The sequence below is a fragment of the Pseudopipra pipra genome, chromosome 3 (genome assembly GCF_036250125.1).
Source record: "Pseudopipra pipra isolate bDixPip1 chromosome 3, bDixPip1.hap1, whole genome shotgun sequence".
In the NCBI taxonomy this organism is placed as follows: domain Eukaryota; kingdom Metazoa; phylum Chordata; class Aves; order Passeriformes; family Pipridae; genus Pseudopipra; species Pseudopipra pipra.
In genome coordinates, this window is record NC_087551.1 from 44810981 (window position 1) to 44833570 (window position 22590).

A 22590-nucleotide genomic window follows, 5' to 3' on the forward strand; every position below is an offset into this window, starting at 1 on the left:
GTTGTTGCTGCTTCAAATAAAAAGCATAAAGCTCTGTGAATTGTAATGCTTAATCTGCAGCTCTACGTGTTGCATTTTGTCACGCGGAACTGTCCATGATTTTTCCTGGAGTCCAACATATGATAAATAATTTCATAAGTTAAGAATGCTCTAAGGGAGCAGGTACAGCTCCTGGGTGGGGCAGGGCGCAGCTGGAGGCTGCTTTTAAAAAGTGTGCACCGACTCTTCGGGGATGCCCTAAATACTCAGCCTAGCCTGGGCAGGCAGGTGTTCATTACTCTGCCCTGCTTCTGCTGAACCCACGGGAGGTACTGCTGGAGCTTTAAGTTCGTTCCCATAGCCACCCAAAGAATATAGCACTGCAACTTTGAAGTCATGAAGTTTGGAAACATTAGCGGTCTTTGACTTCAGTACAAAATTGTGTTAAAGTATTACAAAATTGCACTTCTTAAGACAACAATCCTTTCAGTATAATTTTTCAAAACCGTGTCAGAAACAAATAATAAATGCATAAACATAACGTATGGCATTACAGTTATATTTTTTATTTGTCCACTAGATCTCCAAATTTAATGGAAAGACAAAACACACTTGACAAAATAATTGATATAGGTAAAGGAAAGCTAGAACAAAGGAAAAAAAGGTCAATAGACTTAGATTATAATTTGTAAAATTCATTTCAGCATTTCAGTTACAGTGGCTTCAAGTTCTCAAATACATGTAGAATATTTTGAATCCAGTTAACAGATAACCCCTTTCAAGCTCTGCAAAATACCAGACTAATCCTTAGGTTAATATTCATCACCTTAAGGGCAGCAAACTACAGTTCAGCTTCCTATTGCGATGTAGCCTCAAGCTGTCTCACGTTTGAAGGAAGTGCTGCCATTTTGAATGTATGTAATTCCCAAGTCAACCCCTATGGAAATCATAGAAACACATTGCTACACGGGCTCTTAACACAATTTAAATGAAATTTAAGCTTTCAAAAAATCATGCATGCACTAAATCTATTGACTTAAAATTAGGACATGAGAATATACATATATTTTGAAATGTGTGTATCTGCTCAGAGTATCGTAAATGTTTTCTTAACACACTTTTAGGAAAAAAGTCTAACTGGATTTGTTTGTTCTATTTGTGCAATGGAAATAATCAAAGCAAAACAACACATTGTGTCAGGGAGACAAAATTTGAAAGTCTCTATCTGGATTCTTAAACCCTAACCTAAATGTAAACCGCTGAAATGTGGAAAAATGTATTCTTCTGAAGGGTTTAATATAAAATCTTTAAGAAAGATGAATCATGCCAACCTCATTTGGGGTTTTTTTCAAGGCCACACATTTCAGCATATAAACATACAGAAATCTAGGATACTACTACATTTGTTGAGAATTTTTTTGAGGAAAATGTTATTTTCATGAAATTTAAAAGAAACTTTTCAAATATTCTGACATTTCCTCATTTTTTCCACCACCTTCTAGTCACAGCATCACGATTGTTAATAGCCATCAGGAGATAAGCCAATAAAGAAATAAAAGATCATAGTACACAAATGAATATTAAATGGAAAGTCTTGAGGAGACAGTTGTCCAAAACAGCTTTCCATCGTCTTTCTCATACCTCTCAAAAACATTCTCTTTAATAAAACGTGCACTATTTCATGATATTGTGACATAAAAATATGGTTTCCTTGTCCTAATACCTTAAGAGCATACAGTATTTTAGCGTAGCTTTGGATCTCTCTCTGAAACCACATTAATGGGAAACTTGTCTTTGGGCTTAGTTTTCACCAAGTGCAGTGTTAATTTGGCAACCTCAGAGAGCAAATTCCCTATTGCACCTTGAAACACAATTAACACTGGAGTCCAAGACCTTGCAAGCTAGAATGCTCGTGCAGTACAGCCCACTCTTTTCACCTCCAGTCTGCAAAGATAAAATCAGGCTGAGTGTCCCTATCTACTGACTCTTCATGGGCAGTGACAAAGACTTCAGATGGAGCTGTAACGTCCTCAGCAGCAGGAAGAGCAGTGCTGCATACAAGGATCCGGAAAGCTTCACTATTTTTAACTCTTCAACAAAATTTCTGAAACTTTTGATACCTATTAGACACTGTCAGAGACAACAGCAGATGGATCACTCATTCCATCCAGCATGTTGTTTTGCTTGTGGAAGCAGATCTGCCCACATATTTCTCAAGTGCATTAATAGAGGATGGCTGTGACATATCCCCCCTAGTCCAAAACTATACAAGTTGATTAACAATCACGCTTTTTATTTATGATTCACACATTGGCAGAGAAAGAGAGACCAGAATATGTTTCATAGTTTACCATAGCGCTGAGAAAACAGTAAACCAAGTCCTGCCTGGAACATTTGTGACTCATCCCTTGGGGCTCCTTCCTTAGAAACTTGCTACTGTTTTCAAACACGAGTGTTAGCTTTTCAAACTTCCCTCACTATTTTGGAGAAGCGCACCACAGACGCCCGTGTCAGCATTTCTCTGTTCCCCTTACTGGGCTGGCATTAGTCAGTAGAGTCCTCGTTGCACTCTCGAAGACCTCTGTGCCGCACAAATTCTCGGTAGGAAACCAATTACTACTAAAGCCTAGAATATGCTAAAGAAGAACCAACCAAAACAGCAAAACCCCGCACATCGATTCTGTCTTCCGCAGCCCCCCGGCGCTCCTGCCTCGCCCGCTCTCACATGGACCCGCTCGCCGGGGCGCCCGGCTGGCCACGAGGATGCCGCGGGAATGCCACCGCCCCCCGAGCGCTCAGGCTGGGGGTCTGGAGCAGGTGGCAATCCCAACTCAGGCCGCAGGGAGCCGCCGCTGTGGCGGAGGGCGGTGCCGCTCCCTCCGCCCTCCCGCCCGCCTCGGGGCGGGGCTGTGCGCGGCCCGGAGAGAGGCCCGGGCGGCTCGGGCGGGCAGGGCAGGGCAGGAGCGGCGGGCGGAAGGTAACGCGGGCGGGGGGGCTCCGGGCAGGGCCACGCAGCGGGGGCTGAGGTGTGGTGAGGTCTGAACGCGAGGCAGCGAAGGTCGGATTTGAGAGTGCCCTGCCCGCCGTGGGGCTGCGTGGCCGTGGCAGCAGCCGGGCAGGAGCAGGTTGTGTTCGGCCCGCCCCAGGTGTGTCTGTGGAAGCCAGTGAGATTCTTACTTGCGCGAAGTTAGGTGGGACTTGCAGGCCTGGAACGGGCTCAAATCATGTTAGGTTTAGTTTTCTATGCCTTAAATTCCCTGTGTAGCACATCGGAAGTCAGCCAAAGGCATGGTAGCATTTCTCAGAGCTGGGAAGACTGTTAATAGTTCTTTTTACACTTGGCATTAGCTTTGGCATGCACCCGTCGTTTGCGGGCATCCCGCTTCCGGTGCTCAGTTGACTTGCTTTTCTTAAAATTTGGGAAAACGCCTCTGTAATGATCTACAGCAAGCGCTTATGGTGTCGGGAAGTTCCATCTCGTCTCAGTGCCCCGAGCAGAGCAGTGTGTCAGTGTGCGAGGCAGGCGAGGTGGCGCCGCCCTCGGGACTTCCCCAGGAAGCCAGCCACTGAAACCACTGCGGCTCAGTTCTGCCTTGAATTGTAATTTGCAGGAGAAGTAGCGAGGAAGTAATGCTAAAAAGCTTGCTGTGGCAGTGGACGTGAGTATTGCTTCTTTAAAGTGCTTTTTGTAGTTACTGAGGCTATCACTCGTGCTTGGGATGAATGGTTAGCTCGGGGTCGACTGTGGAAGTAAAACTTGCTGGAGCTAAGAGCATTGTTATAAATTAAATTAATGCTTCTGGTATACGGTGTTGTTACTCGGCTTGTTTGACTCGTTGTGGCAGAGGCAGTGCGCGTTGCCTTGTTTGGGATGCGACCAAAACCTTGGGTGTTCATTTTTGGGCCTTTAGACTCTAGGCTAGCTGTCCTAGGTCTTATCGTGGACATTGTTGTCAACATTTAGCAGCGTCTGTGCTATCTGATAGCCATGGGAGTCCTCTGCTAATGCTTGAGTGCTCTTCTGCAGTCTCTTCTCTATTCTGATTCTATGTGCTGAATTAAAGTGTAGAGCTGGAAATTTTGTGTAAATCTGGGGTTTATTAGTCAAAATAGTTGCTAAAAGCAAAAAAAGAAAATATGGGAGCAGAATATAGGTGACTAATCGCTAGTGTCCCAAAGAAGCATGTGCTATGTCAGTAGTCCCCTCAGTATGGTATATTAGAATTCAAACTGTGGTGAATGTGTTAAAGATTTCCTCTAGTACACTCTAGTCTTCTATAAGTCTGGGCAGATAACTTTGATAACAGCATGGAACAATGCTAACATAGCTGAAAGTGACCTTATCCTGTCTGATTTGCTAAGAGGCACACAGACGTTTTGTGCATTCCTATTCCAGGTGTAGTGAACCAAGTGTCATTCCATAGCTATTCTTACTCTTTGGAATTTTATCCATAATGAACATGATTTGGTAGCCTAGTTCCAAATAATAATTTTTTGTATGTGTACAGGTTTCATTTTGAAGTTTTAAGTTTTCTTCATTATGAAGTCTTTTGGAACATCATGACTTTTTTTTTAACTTTCATATATGAAATCCCAGTTTCTTATTAGAGAGGAATTGGTGTAAGAGTTGTTAAATCGATTCTTTCTTGTATTTGTGCAATTAGTAACCTAGTGCAATTTTTAGCAAACAGAAGCAATTTTTATTAAAAACGTATGTGCTTCATACAGCTTAGCTGTTAAGATAGTTTTAATTTGGATGTGTATTTCCTCAAATGTGCATCATTTGGGTGCTTTTCCAGTGAGATTGATGCACTTTTCACCTTTCACCATCAATGTCACAGTCCAGTAAAAGGTCAACTTGAGTAAATCATTCAGGTTGTTATGATAGTTGTGGTAGCTGCAGTATTGTCTTCCTAGCTAAAACATTAGAGTTTATTGCTTATCAGTGGAGAAAAAGGTGAAAGTTAGAGACTGGGGTTTTCAGCTTTGCTCACTGTCTCTGTAGTCCCTATGTTCTGGCTGCAGGGTGCAGAGCAATATGCAGAATAAATCAGCACATTCCATTGTTCTGATAGCAGCATAATGCTTGCTGGTTTATTTTGCTTTCATAATTATTTCCTTAAGGTGTTTCCACACCTATGTACAATGCAGCCTTTTTTGGTGATGTGTGGCATTACTGTCTGTTAAGTGGTACTTTCTGCTTTTTATAGGTAGGGCAGAATCTTACATGAATCTCACAGAATCTTACACTCCTTACATCTCTCAGTGTTTTATCTTGGGTACATAATTTATCATGCAGAAACGTAGTCTTGCTTGGTTGGTTTTCGGTCAAAAATAATAGTAGATGAAATCATTTAACAGGTCTGTAAGGGAGAATCTCACGTCATTAGTTCCTGCGGTTCAAGTGATGTGAGTGGAGATCACTTAAAATGCAGAACTCTTGGGGAAATTGGATACACAGCAGTTAATTACTTATTTGTGACTTTTTTTTATACACTGTGTGAGTATAGGAATTTCTTTAATACAACATATATGTCTTGCTTCGGTGAGCTTTTGATAAAGATCAGTTCTACATTATTGATTGCTTTGCTCTACAAGTAGCACACTCCAAATGATCAGAAGATTAAAAGTTGGCAACTAATATTTATCTTCTAATATCTTCTATTAGGCTAAGTACCTAGATAATGTATTCATTACAAATTAGAGAGGCATTAATATATGAAATAGAAGAATGTCTTAAAAAGTGTTCGTTTCTTCACAATTTAGCAAAACCTGCTGATAAATTTAGCTGGTTAGTCGTTATTCCTTGTTGCCCAAACCCCTCATGGAGTTTTGAAATCCCCACACATTTTGCAAGCTGGGAGGCTGCCTCACTGATTTCAGCTCAGCCATGACTTTTGAGGAACTGCAGGGTGGGGCTTGTGAGGGGCCTGCAAGCTGGGTCCAGAGCCATGCAATAAACGGTGAGAAAATGGACTCTTGTTTATAATGAGCTGTGGGTCCGAATTACACAGAGTTTTCTTAAGTTAGCTTTAATGGCTGAATCAGCAATGTCTTTACTGGTGTCAAAACAGGCTTTATTTGACTATTATATGGATGGATTAAAAAACCTTCATAGAAAAAAGAATATGACTTGTGTAGTGAGTGGTCTTAGAAGGGTCACCTAGATTACATGCAGTGTCTTGTAGTGCTTTATTTTAAGGTTCTTGTTTTGAGAAGGTTGGAAAGTAGGTTTGGTGAGGCTTTAATAACTGCATGCAAATACACACATGCACATCTGTTTCTAGGAGGTAGCATTGGAAATGCTGTGAATATCTGGCAGATACAGGAGACAGTTGGGGTTTTTTGACCTGTGCCAAGTGAAAGTCCTTCTACTGATGAAGATTAAGTTGATTTTTTTTATCCCCTGATTTTTAAGATCCATTAGTAGGCAAATTGTGCATGGTTTCATAGAGGCTATGTCAGGTTTATAATAAGAACAGAAACTAATCTAGTTTTAGCAGAAATTTTTTTTAATACCAGTTTAGTAGTCAGCTGGCATTTGGAGAGAATTTGGACATCATCTTTGGGTTCCTGTATGTTTCTAAGATCAGCCTTTTTCAATCCAACATGAATATTCAATATTAAGTTCAAAATTTCTTTAATGAATCACTTCAGGCATTTAAGCTGACCACAAGTAAAGTCTTAAATTAAAATGCAGTTGTGTAAAAGATTTACGTATTTCTATTTATTGGAAGGTGGCTCTATTGGCACTGTGTGCAAGTAAAGGAAAAAAAAAGAAATTATGATCTCAACCTTGATACCATTAGTTTATGAAAATTAGCATACAAGCTGGGGAATCAGGCACAACCTTCAAAGAGATACCCTCAGGCACATGGTGTGACTCTTGGTGATCGTGTCCAGGCCTAGGAGTTGGACTTGATGATCCTTGTGGGTTCCTTCCACCTTGGCATATTCTGTGATTCTGTGTGAATCTGTGAGATCCTCATTTTACCCATGGTTGTAAATCTAGCCTAGAGTTACCCTGTTGCCTGGTGTTTCTGAGATAGTAGTGTTTTTCTGCATTTTGACTTGTAAGTGCATTGGATAAGTAACAGATTTCTTCTTTTAACACCTTTTTACAGCTATCTGATTAACAAAATGAAACCTGCAAAGCTGCACTGTTGGATTCTGGGTTGGTTTTCTATGGCACTATGTTGTTGGTGTACTTCAGATAAATTCACTCAAAGGTAAGTTATGCTTTAAAAAGAAGTGTCTGACAGCTCATTCTTAAGTGCAGATCAGAATGGTTTAACTTCTAATGAGGTAAACTTTCTTATTATGTGCTATTTTTGATGCGTTATTCTTCTGCTAAGTGACTGTTAAAATGAGGCGTCTGCATTAACTGGAGGAGCAGGGATCATGCCTAAGAAAACCTTTACATTTATTAATGTGCCAGCATGAAAAAAGAGGGAAACTTAAATTACATTTGTTGCACTTAAAACTTGTGCAATCTTGTTTTAAACAAGTCATTTAGACTTGTGGTGTAGTAATGGCAAAAATCGGAAATAATTTTGAAACCTATAACAAAAAAACTGTGATCATCCCTATGGCATGAACTGTTTCATTATATATCTTTTTTTTCTTCCTTGCTCATTTCTCTGTGCCGGTAATTTAAAACTCCTTTTCATATGGCATCCCAACTGGGGCTGGATCAATGCTGCACAGCCTTTTGGTGGTTGCTGCACTTAGCAAAATCTGAGTTTTAATACCAGTGGGCCACACCCCAAATCACAGCCTTCTATGGTAAAAGCTCAAATTCCTATTGCATTATATGAGGAAATAAACTTTTCACCTTCTTTTCAAAGCTTTGGCAAAAGAATGGTTAAGGGTGCCTAGATCAGTGCTGAACTTCGTATAATAGCTGCAATGCCCCTGATTGGAAGCTTAGACACCGTGCTGCTGTTCCTGAATCACTAGGGCTTAGGCTGTGCCTTGGCATCTTGGCGACAGGAGCAGTTCTAGAAGCACGTTCCTGAGCTGCACTGGATAACTCGGGTCAAAAGAAAGGGAAATACCTCTGAAGCTGGATAGGTATTGAAAATGGCTTTCCTTGGATTCCAGTTCTGAGCTTAAGGTTCTAAAACTTGCTTTGTTTAGTAAGTACAGTTTTCTGACCTATCCTTAGCCAAAAGGTGTGTTCTAGGAGAACTTGTTTTGGCATGAATAACATTGCAGAAGTTCAGCTGCTATTTCAAGGACAGATGAAAGATCTTTCCTAAGGAAGGATTTTTTTTGAGCAAGGAAACAAACTGCTCTGCAATATAGAGGAATTCCTCTATTCAAGTTTGCACAGCAACAGTAAAGACCCAGAGAGAAGTGTTAATAGTTTTCATTTTGGTTCTGCCTGGTCAGAGCTATTCTCCTAAATTAAAAAACATAAATACGTGTGAATGCTTAAGAGAAAATGTGTCCATTGCAAAGTAGAAAAACCAGACGAAAAAAATTGAGAAGTGATGGAACACAGGATGCTCCCTACTTTTTCAGGTTAAGAAGTAACCTCCCCCTTTTTTAATTTTTTTTTGTAGTATAACCTCTGGCAAGAACTGATGACAGACATGTGACTATTAACTTCCAGAGAATAACAATTTATTTTGACAGTTCTGCACATAATGCTGTCAGTTTGAACAATTTACAGTTCTGTTGATTTTTTTTCCCACTTGCTGTTTAATCGCTTTGTGTGGTTGCTTAATAGCTAAATCTATTTGCTCTAGTGTCTGATGCAACAGGCTTTTTATTTACTTCTAGTTTAACCAGCATAAGTCTGCTCCAAACTGTTGGAAAATACCTCTGTAGAAGTGTCATGATATAGGCTTCCAACACTTTTTGAACAAATTTTTGAAGGGTTTTTTTTTTACCTCTGCATAGGAATAAGATAGTACTGGTGCCTCTGTGAGTTATAAATCTCTTATTCTAAGAAGTTTTGAAACAGATATGCTCTTGTAAAATACACAATAATCCTTTGGTTCTTCCTCAGGCAACCTAACCTTAAGACTTTGTCATAGTTTGATCATTTGTTAAATGTTGAAAAATTACTTAATTTTTAGTAAGCATTTAAAAAAGGTACTGTTTGAATTAAGTATCTATAAACTGAGAAAGTCAACATTTTTGAGGTTTATGATTTGTACTTTACCTTTTATTCTGTTTTTTTTTTTGTTTTTTTAATCTAAAAGTTGGGAGATGCAAGACCCAGTTGCATCTCCTGTAGTGTCAACTGCATTATTTGTGGTTGGTTGTAATCTTTCTTTTCTAGAAGAGTAGTTACAGTTCCAAGAAGGCTGTATACTTTTTTCCCCCAGATAATATGCTTATCAAGAAGAACTAGAAGATTCTTAATATCCTTAAAAAAGACACGTTTTTTAGAAAGTATTAATTATTGTTGTGAAAGTGTGCCAGTAAGTGCTTTCCTAAATATAAAACAGAACAATGTATTTCTTCTATATTTAGGAAATGGAAAACATATGGACATAGAGTGCCAGAAGGAGAATTTGTTTAACAATGGGGGGGATTAGCAGGTTTCTAGTTACAATGTTTCTCCGTGCTTTGTTAGTTTGAAGTTCTTTTTAAAATGCTTGAGGAAGAATAAATTTGTCTTTCTCCAGTGACAACCACCCTCATACCTGGAAAAAGCTTTATCTTGCTCATCATTGGCCAGTGACTGTATGTAAGGTGAGATTTTTTGTAGTTTATTCTCTTTTATCCTAACAAAGGTAGCCTTGGACAATAAATGTGTGAAAACAGAATGAATAAAGCCCATTAAGCATTTAATCTTGGTTTTGCCCTTATATCTTTATAAAGGCTTTGGCTGATCTTGATGCAACTCTTGCTACTTCCCCTGCACTCCAGAGCAACTCTAAACAGGACAAGGTTGTGGTGCATTACAGATACAGTACTGAGTGTAGGACATACTGCACACTAAGCTTGTTAAATAATTTGTTAGTCGTAAAGTTAATCCCAGATTTTCACCAGACCGTAAGAAGACTTGCCTGCCTTGTTTGACTGAAGACAACAGACCAGTTGCACTGCAGTTAGCACTGCTAAGAGGTCTACTACTTGTGTCCCTTCTGCTATTAAATGCCTATTACTATCTGATAAGTAGAACACTTTTCCTGTGCTGGAAATACTCAGAGGCCTCTTCTCACACAGCGAAGTTAAAAATATGCAATACTTCTAAATGAAAGAAGTGATCAGATTTACTGATCACAGTAAATGACACAACGATAATGAACTTTGTGGATAATGGAGGTGCTTCAGTTTCAGACAAATGTCTCTGGAGCCAAAAAGGTGTCTTCAGCTCATTACTATATTAGAGTCTTATTTTTTTGTGGTACTTTTTGTACTTTTTTGTTTCTTCTTCCTATTTCTGGAAATACATATGAAAGCAGTGTCAGCAAAAGTCACAAGCTGCCAAATATCCGAGGAGAAGTAGATGTACTTTACATTACTTAAATGTATAGGGCAAGTATCAGCAACAAAACTCAGATGTGCATGACTGATTGAGGCCAAGGACCAAGACCAGTGTTCTTTTTATTTTTTGCTTGCCTGTTTTTGAGGGGAAATAAGGACCGATTTGATGCAATATGTGTCTTATTTTCCATTGATTAAACATCATTTTTACTGACTTCAAGCAGAGATGTGTTCAAGAGTTTATAGTGCCTGGCACAAGTGGGTGCTCAGTCAGTAGCAGTGCAAACCCTTGCTTACATGAATGAGATGCGAACAATTAAAAAAAAAATCAAATTAAGACACAAACCAACCAACGAATCAAACCTCTACCAACCAGTTTTCCCACTGTATATTTATGCTGGCTACTCCTCTTAATTCCTGCATGGTGCTATTGGTAAATTGACAAATAACGTTTATAACCTTCCAGTGAATTTATAATGAATAATTAAAGATATTCAGCATCAGAAAGTGTAGGCATTCTTCCACTTGGTTGATTCCTTATGATCTTCTGTAGTAAGAGGTAAACAGAACCATTCAAAGAAGTGAAGAAAAAGTGAAATTAAAATAATTGTGAGGTTTTTTCCCAGTTTCACGTCACTGAGTCTTATGAAGAAACAGAATCTCAACTGTATTCCCATAACAGCTTTTTTTGTTACATAAAAGCAGTTCCTAAATCCAGCTGTGGGCCTTTTTTTTTTTTTTTAGGAATATAGATCCTTCTGCATGTTTGGTGTATTTATATATGATAACTGTTTTGTTTCAGGGAGTAAATATTTTTACTGTCATTCTTCATATTAAAACTGTTGACATGAAGTTGAAAGGAAAAATAGCTGTGTGAAGCAAACTACAAAACTCATATCATTTATCTAAAAAACTTTTGAGACACTCCTTTCTGAAAGTACTTATTAGTTTATTCTTCCTGTATAAAGGAATATGATTATAGACTCTTTCCTACATACTGTGTACTTGAGAGGATAAACACATGAAAGGTTTTAGCTTATCAGCTTGTGCTAGAAATGTGTTCAACAAGAAGTAAATTTGTTTTATTTCCTTCCTCCTAAATTTTTTCAGCAACCTTAGGTTTATTCATTGGTTTGTTTTACCCCTGGGGGTGGGGAGAAGGAGGAAGGGGAATAATTACACGCTCTTTGGGGGAGAGAAATTGAAGAGGTAAGCTCTCTCCACAGTTTCAAAAGCAAAGGATTTTTCATAGCAGTTGTGATGTATCATTACAAAACAACACTTAAAATTTATCTTCATTAAACAGATGGCTTAGTTAAGCAGGGTGGTTGGAAGGGAGAGCAGGATTAAATATTTCACTTCCCAGAAGCTTACTTTTTATTTAAACTTGGTGTATCCACGTGATCCAGTAGCACTACTCTGTTGTCTGTACAAGGTTCTGTACCAAGGGACTTGTAAGTGGGGCAGCTCAACAGGTAACACTTCTGTGACAGTTTGATGGGTTTTCACTTTTTTGGCATTCCAGAGGTGGAAAAAGCTTCCACGCTTCTGGCACATGCTGTTTGTGCAATGTCTTGCTGTTACAAATAGGCTAAGCTCTCTGCTGCAACATTCCCTCTCAGCATGGTGGGTGCTTTAAAGTCTTACTGGCACTTTTCTCAGTTTTATAGATCATGTATAGTTAATTTGCATTTTTTTGATTATCATACTATTTTAAAACAGGAGAAAACAATGTTCCTTTTTCAAATTAATCTAGATATATAAGGCTTTCTGGGGTCCAGTATCTCTGTGAAAATACATATTTGTGCCCTTGTTTCAAGTCAACGGTTGCCTGAGTTTGAATTAATCCTCCAGCAATCAGTCCATGATAAACAGGAAGGCTGTCAAGAAGTGTTTTTGCAGAAGCAGGCAGTGGTAGCTAGCTTTTCAGACTAGCATTTGCTTGATTTATGATATTGATTTAAAATTAACATTGGAAAAATACTAAGGCTAGAATTATCAAGAAGGATGAATGAAGCTGGCCAAAGCATGTGATGTGTTTTAGGTTGCATTGAACTGATGTGTTCAATTATCAAGAAGGATGAATGAAGCTGGCCAAAGCATGTGAGGCATGAACTTGATGTGTTTTAGGTTGCATTGACCGCTCAGTTCTGCCAACACACAGGGTAACACCAAGAGCCTGATGAAATGTGTTGGAGAAACTGCTAATGAGTGCCTGAATAGGGGAGAACTAATTCCAAAATTAAAATACTCTGAGTTTTCCATTAGCATGAAAGACCTGAGAAAGGCAGTTAAAAACTGGATAAGGAGTACAGTTGAACTGTTCTTGTTGCCATCCTCAGCTGAGCAGGCCACTGGCTATTAATGTGCTGTATTTTGGGCTAGATAGCCAAACTCTTTCAGCTCCACAAAGCTTGTGTCATGACAGGAGCAATATTGTTTAGGAGTTTGCAATATGTGTTTGTTCAAAATACTTCTTTCAGGAAAAAAAGCTCTTGCTGGGTTTAATTGCTTCTGTTGTTGGTGGCAAGAGAGGAGAGGAAAGAAATGGACACAGAACAAGACAGTCTTGCAGAGTTTGCATATTTGGTGCCACTGGCCTCTGGCATGTGGAAGGCAATTAGTGAGATTACAGGCCTGTCTTTGCTCTTCACTGCACTCTGCTCTTTCTCTGGCATCTCATAAAAGGCATTGTGGCATAATTAAGACAGGATGCAGAGCCAAAAAGGAAACCTATTATTATGGGGAAAGAAACTCTGAGGAGGTTGTTAATTAATGGCAGAAAATGTTTACCAAAAAGAGCCATAATTACTAAGCAGAATAATCAGGGAAAATACAGTAATGGTATTTTATGATGTTTGAAGTTGAATTGTTTTTTGTTTTGTTTTGTTCAGGAATATGTCTCTGCTCTAAACAATAGTTAATGTGTAGTCTATTTCTCATATATTATCAACAGTTTTGATTAGGGGCTTTTTGTTTGTTTGTTTTTGTAGGAATGAATATAGTCTTTCCTCTTCTCTCTATTCTCTTGTCCCTGAAGTCAAAATATTTAAAAAATAAATTCTAGCCATTTTACTAGGTATAAACAACCTATTTAATCTCTTTGTTGTATTTTTTCCTCTTAATATAAAAATAAAACTAATCCTGAATGCTTAAAGAAGGTTTTGTGCTTGTCTAATGTATTTTATTTTGGTAGTTTTTATTTAATGGCTCTGCACTTATTGAAAAGAACTGGTGATAAGAAAAATACAGGGAGCTGCCACCTGGAATATGATAAATGCTGATAAAGCTCCATTAATTTAGCATGGATCAGGCTATTCTCTATTACCTCAGAACTGTCCTTTGTCTTCTTTTTATACCGTGTGTTCAGGATATCTCCTGGTATTCACTTGATCTGCTTCAAAATTTTCGTGCCAGTTTGTCTCTGCTAAGTGGCATAATCTATGACAGCTTCAAGTAACTGGGGTGCACCAGTTTCTTGTATGTAAAAGTTATATAGTAAGAGTTCTCATGTCTCACTAGAACCTTGGACCATCAGTGAATGAGGTTTTGTTTTTTTCCCTCTAAACCAGTGGACACATACAACAAATATTTGGTATTTTTGTTTTCTACAGATGACTGCTAATGATTGTCAAGACCCTCCAAAGTACTGGACAATCCATGGACTGTGGTATGATCATAGGGTGTTTTTATTTCAGCTGGGAAAAGAAAAATCAAATCTTGTACCAGGATGTTTGGTAGCTTGGGGTTTTGGTTTGGCTTTGTTTGTTGGTTTGTTTTTGTCTTAATCTGTCTGTTCTTATGATTCCTTGAAACAAAATCAAAACCCTGTGGTTTGACATAAAACTGAAATACACTTCTGTATCTCATGACTTGCTGAGCTTCTGAAATCCTCTTGCCACATGAGTATTTTATTTATACGTCTCCTTATAAGATTGGTAGTATTCTCAACCAGAATGGGAAGTATAGTTTACCCTTTTTTTTTTCTGAGTACACAGAATTTGTTAGTATCTCATGACTGCTTGTGGCTTTAATTGTCTTAACTCAGTACAAGTATTGCAAAAGTATAGGAAAAACCAATTTGTTTTAAAGGAATCAACTCACTGGAATTGGTGCCAATAGCAGCAATTCAAAAGTTTTCCTGACAAATACACATAAAAAATCGGTACAGAAGTTTGTTAAGCTATGCCTCCTGGAAAAGTGAACAGCATTTATGACTAGATTCCCTGTGGGAGTCTTGGGGATACTGCAGAAGCATCAGTTGGTGCAGCAGTTGAGGAGGTCAGTGCTGTTAGTGCCACCAGTGACGTCATGTGCAAGGTCCCTCCATATCATTGACACTCCAATTTGACTTTTACACGGAATGAGAGGGACTGGAAGGCCAAAGAAAGAACTTCGTCATGAGAAATCTTTTAGTAGTAATTAACATCCTGAATATAGATTCTGATGGGTTACTTGCATTTTTAAGTAAATTCTCCAGCTGTAATCCTGCATATTTAAAATTCCCGCCAATGATACAAAATAGAATGCTATTAGTTACATTTAGTGAGTAAGGAGACATCTTTTTCCACTTTTTTATTTTTTGCTTCCCCAGGCCTGACAAAGGTGAAGACTGTAATAGGACATGGCATTTCAATGTCACTGAGATTAAGGTATGTATTTAAAACAAAAACAGACATACCAAGCAGAGCTGACTGCAATTACTTTTGCACATCCTACATGCAAAATCTGTAGCTTATAACATTTCACTCTTAATGTTTGCTGAGAGGTATGCTTTTTTTTAGGGACTCCAGAAATTCATTAGGTGCTTCTGGTACAACTTGAAGTTGCAGTGCTTGTGATCATTAGCAGCTGTGCCTACTTGGATTTTGTGGACATGTAGTTTGACTCATTCAGCCATATCCTCTTATCCACATACACAGTGGATCTGCAGTGGCAAAAAGTACCTGTGAAAGAGATTACAGTCAGTTGATGTTCTGTCTTTACATTTTCTACGGCACAGCCAGAACTCAGAAAATAAAAGAGTTAAGAGTATGGTGTTCTGTGTGTTTTCTCCTAGGGCATTAGTCCTTTTAGGTTCTTTTTCTGATGAAAAAAATCCATATTTCACTCACATGTTGTAAACAGGGATAAGAGATTTGAGCTGACAAATGTGAAAAACTGCATGTTTGAACAACTTCTGCAGGGACAGTTGAAGGAAAATCTCTACTTTGAGGTAGTGTGTCAGTATAAGTGCATTCAGATATTTAGGTAGGTGTATCAATCTGTTGTTTCCCCTAACAGCATTTTCAGAATACTGGGGAAAAGGACTTTTTTCTGCACTAAATGTTTCAGTTGGGGATGTCGAAAGATGAGGCTTCAGTTATAGAAAATGTATTAATGTATGTAGATTGTGTAAGCCATAGCTGTTCAACACTGTAGGTGCATTTATTAATTGTGATTTTTTTTTTAGGATCTTATGTCAGACATGAGACACTATTGGCCCGATGTGCTTCATTCATCTCTGAATCGCACCCAGTTCTGGTGAGTATAAAAAAACAAACCTAAAACACATTTTGGATATTATTTTATAAAAAATCCATTTGAGTAGTTCTTCAGGTGAGATGTGTGTGAGAAACAGTGTCCAGGAGGCAGTGTGTCTTGTCAGTCTCATTTAGTATATAAATCTTTTTTCTTGTAAAATGCAACTGTTGAAGAGAGGGCTCTGGCAGAGGTTTTGGAGAAATGAAACTTAGTGAGGAAATGTCTCCTCCCTTCGTCCCCAGGGAAGAGAAACAGGTGCTGTCAACACAATAAATCTGAATAGCAGTAGTACTCTGGGATGTCACAGCTAGCTGCAGGAGAAGCTTCCAAGTCTCTTTCCCTAGCTAGATTCACTGTGTTGCTAACCTTGAGAGAGCTTTCCTTTTAGGCTTCCTCACAGAGGAAGAAATAGTTTGCATTTACAAGGAAGAGGTGAGGATGGAATTTGATATGCCTGTGCTGAATGGTCAGAATTAGCTGCATCTGCATAATTATTTCTATGCTTTTTTTACAGGTCTGTGCTGCAAAATAAAGTAGCACTGTGAAGAGTGATTTGAAATTTGAAAAGAAAGAATTGGAAAAAAAAAGACTCCCACCTGAAATCCATAGGCAGTCTTATTAAAGATCATGCTGTTTAGTCTTTCAGTAGACTTTAGAATTGATAGAAATATATGATTAGCTTTTACCCATTTTTTGTCCTATTTGAATTTGTTTGCCGTAAAATTGTAAGAAGTTCTTTCTTTTGCACTGTGTTCCTTGCTATTAGAGGAATTGATGATGGACTAGGAGCAAGACTTGAGAGCAGCCCTATGAAAATACTGCCACAGGCCAAAGTAAAAGTTAATGCTAAAGTCTTGTTCTTAGCAGCTTGTGCAGTTTCTCTGTTCCACCCAGAGTAAGGCTTAATCCTTTGAGTTCTGAAAAATTTTTAGTGCTTTGAAAGTGCGTTTGACATAAAAGACTCACAGAATCACAGAATATGTCAAATTGGAAGGGACCCACAAAGGTCATCAAGTCCAACCCTTAGCTCTGCATAGGACCATCCTAAGAGTCACACCATCATTCAAATGCTTCTTGGACTATGTCAGGCTTGGTGCTGTGACCACTTCCCTGGGGAAACTGTTTCAGCAAAGAACCTTTTTCTCATATCCAGCCTAAACTTCCACTGACACAACTTCAGGCCATTTCCTCAGGTCCTGTCACTGGTCACCAGAGAGAAGAGATCAGAGTCTGACCCTCCTCTTCCTCTTAAGAGAAAGTTTAGACTGTGATGAGGTCTCCCTTCAGTCTCCCCTTCTCCAGTATGAACAAACGAAGTGACCTCAGTCTCGACTGAAACATAAAACGTTTAGAGATATTTGTTTTCTAGGCAAATTCTTGCCATTCTGACCTCCAAACATCTCTTTGCCATACACTGGGAGATCGCTGTATCATAAGAGCATGATACGTATTTACTTCATAAATATTTGGATGTTACTATAATTGAAATGGTGGGAGTGATCTTTCTTGGTTTTGCTTTTTATATGTGTGCAGTGTCTACTTCACATGTGTAGCCTTTCAGATACTTGATTTAAATATAATGAATAGTTTGCACAGCATATATATATGCAAATAATATTTTCTAAAATTTAAGTTTTGCTTTTATCTTATAGGAAACATGAGTGGGACAAACATGGCACTTGTGCAGCCACACTTGAGGTCCTCAATTCTCAGAAAAAATACTTTGGTAAAGCCTTAGAACTCTACCAGCATATTGATCTCAACAGGTACATAAATGAACTCGGTGGTCTGCCTTTTATTTCAAACAGTTTCTAAAAGTTTCAAATCTAGCCTAAAATGAAAGTATAAATCTGATGGCAGAAGGAAAATTACTGTAAATTATTTTTAATATTGACATTCAGAAGAAGGGTTGTGTACTCTGAAAAGCATGTCTCTGGTCATATCAGAGTCTGGTAAGCCAACACTGTCTTCACAGCATCATTGTAGACAGCGTGAGCCAGTAGATTTTTGAGAAGCTCTGTTGGCTATATCTCTCTACCAAAAGCTGAGGTACCTGTAAAATTCTAAATTAAGTGACGAAGCTGCCCACACTTCTGAGTCATACTGAGGCCCAGACACTTGTTTTTAAGACAGTGCTCTGCTCAGAGAAAAGCTGCAGGCAAAATTGTGCCAAACATCCTGGGAAAAGGCTGAGAGGTGACAGCAAGACAGGATGTTCTGAAGGGCAGTGTTCAGCTGCTGCAAGCAGCCCTCTGCTGTCCTTTCCAACAACCCCGATATGACACTCGCTTTGTCCTAGGGACTGATTCCTCCTCATGGTTCCAAAGTACTGGCCATTCCAGATTCAGAATCTTGATGGGGAATGCTGTGGCTTGTCCAAGCACTGTGGGTATGCATTCTGACTGCAGGTGAATGCCAGAAAGAGTCCTTTCCTGATCAGTGCTTGGTATGGATGAGAGAATGTTTGACTTAAATTTTTTGGTCATGGATTGTCTATCTGTATTAGTAGACAGTATCTGAGAGAGGAAATTGTTTTGTATCTAAAAACATACCTTAAAAAAAGCCAAACAAAACAACCCAACAAAAGGGAAAAATCCTGTTTATGTTCTGTCATTGTCTTGTCCAAGAAATCTCCTAATCAAAGTCTCATTTAGTTTGCATATGCACAAAGGAAATAAGTCTTTCTTCCCTCCTGCCTCCATTTTTGTAGGTGTGTTTTAAAAACAGGTTTCTGTAGACATGGTGCTTAAGAGCATGTCATATGTAGTGTTAAAATTAATAATGTCTGATAAGCCAATTGCCTAAGTAGCTGTGATGGTGTGACTAAAACATGTACAGATGGTACAGTGACCGTTTATTTGACTCTGCATCAGCATGTGCAGCATTGCAAAAGAATAGAGACTGAAGCATGTTGAAATTAATTGCTCAGAGCTTATTATCCATCGTAAAAATTAATATAATTAATGTTATCTTTACTGAAAAGAATGAAGACTGTCAGTGTTCTCACTGTATTTCATTTATACTTAAATGAGAAAATTTAATGTTAGTGATTTAAAAAATTGTTTCCTAAAAGCAAATTATTAAAAAGAGGACATCATGCAGAGTTCTGTAAGAATTAACAGAACACTGTCTATTTTATTGACCTCCTTATATCCCGTGTAAAATGACTATGTAAAGCAGCTTGTCCTTTCATCTGTTGAGTAAAGTCTTCCCTGTGCTGAGCCTGACCCTGGAAGGGTTGAGCATTATCAGCACTTATGAATTAAATTCTGCAAGATACTGACCATAGCCACTCCTTAGAGAAGAAGCTGGGACACAGAGAGTCATCACCTGTTGGGTCCTGAGTCTTGACAGCTTGGAAATGTGAACTCCTCTCAGGACTGAATTCAAAGGAAGGGGTATCCAGGCTAGAGGTTCTTGAGTTGTTACCTCATTTCTCTTATGTGAACAACTTTTCAAAAACATATTTATTAGGAATCATTTCTGCCCTGACATTAATGTTGATCCAGATTCACCCACCATATCCTTCTCCCAGCGTGCTCTGTGCCTCCCCCCCCAGCAAGCCCACCCAGTGTTCAATTATGAGAGCGCCCAGAGCAGCCTCATGAGTCTGCTTCTGTCTCCTCCTGGTGGCAGGAACACAGAGTTGTTTCAAGGCAAGGGAAAGGAGGCAATTAAACTGCATGCCCTACCTGGCACTGAACAGAGCACTCTGCAAGTCCCTTTCCTCTAGTGATACCTGAAGGCTCAGCTATCCCAGCTCCTCAGATTCAGGCAGGTGAGAGGGTTCTTCCTGACCCTACTGAGTTAGATGGGAAATGGCCCTTTAGAAAAGGGGAACATTTCCTAGGCCTGGCAAAGAATGGAAGACAAGTTGCCCTTGCTCCCCATCACTGTAATGCCAAATTCTCCTTGGGATTATCTGATTTACCTAATGATTATGAAGATATGTTTGCAGGAAACATGGAAAAATGTTTTATCTTTGTTTCAGTTGTCTCTTGAAAGCTGGGATAAAGCCAAGCAGTTCGTATTACAAGGTAAGAGATGATCTTTTACAAAACAAAATCATGTGCATGCACTTTTTTCAGCAGGAGTCAACTAATTTCTATAGAACAAGTGATCTTTCTAAAATTGGATTGTTTTTTAAGGTTGTGCTTTTTCTAAAAGTTTGTGTGAGCTTAGCAGGTGTGGGAGCTGTTGGAAGATGTGCTTGTGACATTAGTCTCTATAAGCTTTTTAATTTTTCAGATGACTGCCATAAAGGAATCTCTTACAAGGTTTTATGGTGTAATGCCCAAGATCCAATGCCTTCCTCCAGAAGAGGTAAAAACCCCAAACAAACAAACACTCCCTAAACTTTCCAAAATGGAAAAAAAACCAAAAATTTTTTTTTTAAAGCATTTTTATTAAAAGGAAAAAGGCAAAAATAGAGTAAAAAAAAAATCTTCAGTATGGTGAAATTTAGGTCTAGGTGTTCCTTGTGTATGCATCTCTTTGCAGTTTAGATATTGCTTGATTCTTGGAGTTGAGTTTATAAAAACATTGCTTACATACTGGTACCACTGAGTTCAATTTATGTTATTGTTACCACAGTCTTAAAGCAGAAATATTGTTACTGCAGGAAGTGTCCATTCTTTACCTACTACCTTTGCTCCCAGAAAGTGGGAGCACTGGGTTTTGTCTTAAAAGACTTAGACATCTCTTGTGTGAATGCTGAAACCACCATGCTAGAGGTGTTGCTGTAGCTGAGCACTTTTCACTCCCCCTGCTAAAGCTTAATAGCAAATTACTAAAGCCAGCAAGAGTGAGTTACTTGAAGCAACAAAGGAATATTAGTTGAATATCACCCACCTATTGATGTTAAAGAAATACAGAGCTAATGCCAAGCCCAGTTTCTAGCTCTGTTCACTGTAGTTCTGCCATTGCTTTTAGTACAGTTGGGATACTGCCCCAATTATGTGAAAGTAATTTACAGCTTGGGTCTCCTGTGCTTAACAGCTGAAGGTAATGGGTAAGAGAAATTTAAAAGTACGTCCCAGTTATTTAAAGATTATCCTTTTCAGAGTTTCAGCCTTGTCCATACCTAAAGTGCAGGATGGAGGTACTTTGATGTTTGAAACATATTGCACCCTTGCTGTTCTTGAGTTTCTTAAAAAAAAAAAAAACCACACAAAACCCCTCCAAAACAAGCAAACCCACCCAACAACACTACCCCAAACTAACAACAAAAAAACCCTCACTATGGTTGGTTTTATCTTGTACATATGTTTTGTCCTGCTTAGTTGTTTCAAAACCAGTCTTTTTCCACATAATCTTTGTTAGACCTGAGCATTTAGGGGGATTTTAATGTAATCTTTTTGGCACATGAGAGGCCGCTGTGCCTGCCTGCTTTATTCATGGACAATATTTTTCTTCCTAGCCTGTTCTTTAGTCCAAAAATGACATTTCTGCTCCTTTTGACAGCTTGCTTTTGTATTCTTTTCAGTAAAAGCTATTATAAAATTGAGTTTCTTTTCTCACTTTTGGAGAATTTTATTTGTTTCAATTCTTGTCCTGCTATGTACCCTTCAATATTCACAGAGTTCAACCAGAACTCATCATTAAGGTGAATAACTTCTCTGCACTTCTCCCCATAAAGCTGATCTTATCCCTCATGTTTCTAGGGTGAAGAAGCACAGACAATTGGCCAGATTGAATTCTGCTTCACCAAAGAACTGCAACTAAGAAACTGCACAGCACCGAAGGGTGGATCCAACGCAATGCAGGCTCCCTTGAAGCTTGGAACTGAGGAGTTGTCTGTCTGCAATGATACTCTCCCAACCTATTATCCTTCAGAGGTCCAAGATCGCAAATGAAGCCATATGAGTTTGAAAACCTTTTTAAACAGCAACAAAAAATTGTAATTATTGTAATATTACAACCCCCTGTCCATATCACAGGCATACTGTGAAGATTTCTGCTGGAAAACACAGTTCTTTTGCCATTAAAGGAGAATGGTCGACATGACGGGATTGGAATCTGATTTATAGCTTTGTCTGGCTTTTTTTGCCTGCTTATGGTTTGAATCAATGTTCAAAAGAGAACTGTGACTTAATTTCTCTTGCAGTTAAGTCTGCCACTTTAGCCACTTTTGGTTTTTACCAATGAGTCAGGGAAATTATGTAATTTTTTGTTTTGAAAGGATGATTGTCTCTCTGAGATGAGATGACAATTGCTTGAGAAGAAAGTACTGTAAACAAAAAGAACTTTGAGACCTGTCTGGAGGTCCATTCCCAGACATAATACCTGCTGCCGTGCATAAATTTGCTCTTCAGAAGTGCAGAACAGAGACACTGTCCTCTGAGGTGTTAAACCTTTCCTCACTCAGGGATCACAGCTGACCAAAGACAACTTTCGTATAACTTCTTAGTGAAGTGAAGTTATCCAGGGTTGGGCTTTTCTGCCTAAAAGACCCCAGGAAGATTGTATTTGTAGCCTTACCTATTCTTTGATTATTGTTGCAAAGTAACTCCATACAGTCTTGAGGAACAACTGATCTTAGAACTTAATGCTAGTATAGGAAAATTTTAGGCCCTAGAAATGTGTTGTTATTAATTTTTTGTTGTATTTGAACATTTAGCATTATACACAAGTGTGAGTGTC

General features: G+C 38.7%; 1 protein-coding gene across 3 annotated transcripts; it reads left to right on the forward strand.

Moving 5' to 3' along the window:
* Positions 1-2815: 2815 nt before the first annotated feature.
* RNASET2 (ribonuclease T2) lies at positions 2816-21970 on the forward strand. 3 transcript variants are annotated; one of them, XM_064648944.1, is made up of 10 exons: positions 2816-2956; positions 7104-7208; positions 9621-9687; positions 14040-14095; positions 15020-15077; positions 15878-15948; positions 17601-17714; positions 19940-19985; positions 20197-20271; positions 21612-21970. In XM_064648944.1, the coding sequence occupies exons 2-10, from the start codon at positions 7120-7122 to the stop codon at positions 21801-21803; spliced, it is 768 nt and encodes a 255-aa protein (XP_064505014.1). In that variant the 5' UTR covers positions 2816-2956; positions 7104-7119; the 3' UTR covers positions 21804-21970. The 3 variants fall into 3 exon arrangements, with proteins under 3 accessions (XP_064505014.1, XP_064505015.1, XP_064505016.1); XM_064648945.1 differs by lacking the exon at positions 2816-2956 and adding an exon at positions 3508-3638; XM_064648946.1 differs by lacking the exons at positions 2816-2956; positions 7104-7208; positions 9621-9687 and adding an exon at positions 11942-12051.
* The last annotated feature ends 620 nt before the right edge of the window (positions 21971-22590 follow it).

Excerpts from the sequence above, each read along its gene's own strand:
- RNASET2 (XM_064648945.1), top strand. The coding sequence starts at position 3,610 with ATGCTAAAAAGCTTGCTGTGGCAGTGGAC. Across the intron at positions 15,078-15,877 it reads TCAATGTCACTGAGATTAAG|GATCTTATGTCAGACATGAG; the intron begins GTATGTATTTAA and ends TTTTTTTTTTAG. Across the intron at positions 15,949-17,600 it reads CTGAATCGCACCCAGTTCTG|GAAACATGAGTGGGACAAAC; the intron begins GTGAGTATAAAA and ends TTTATCTTATAG.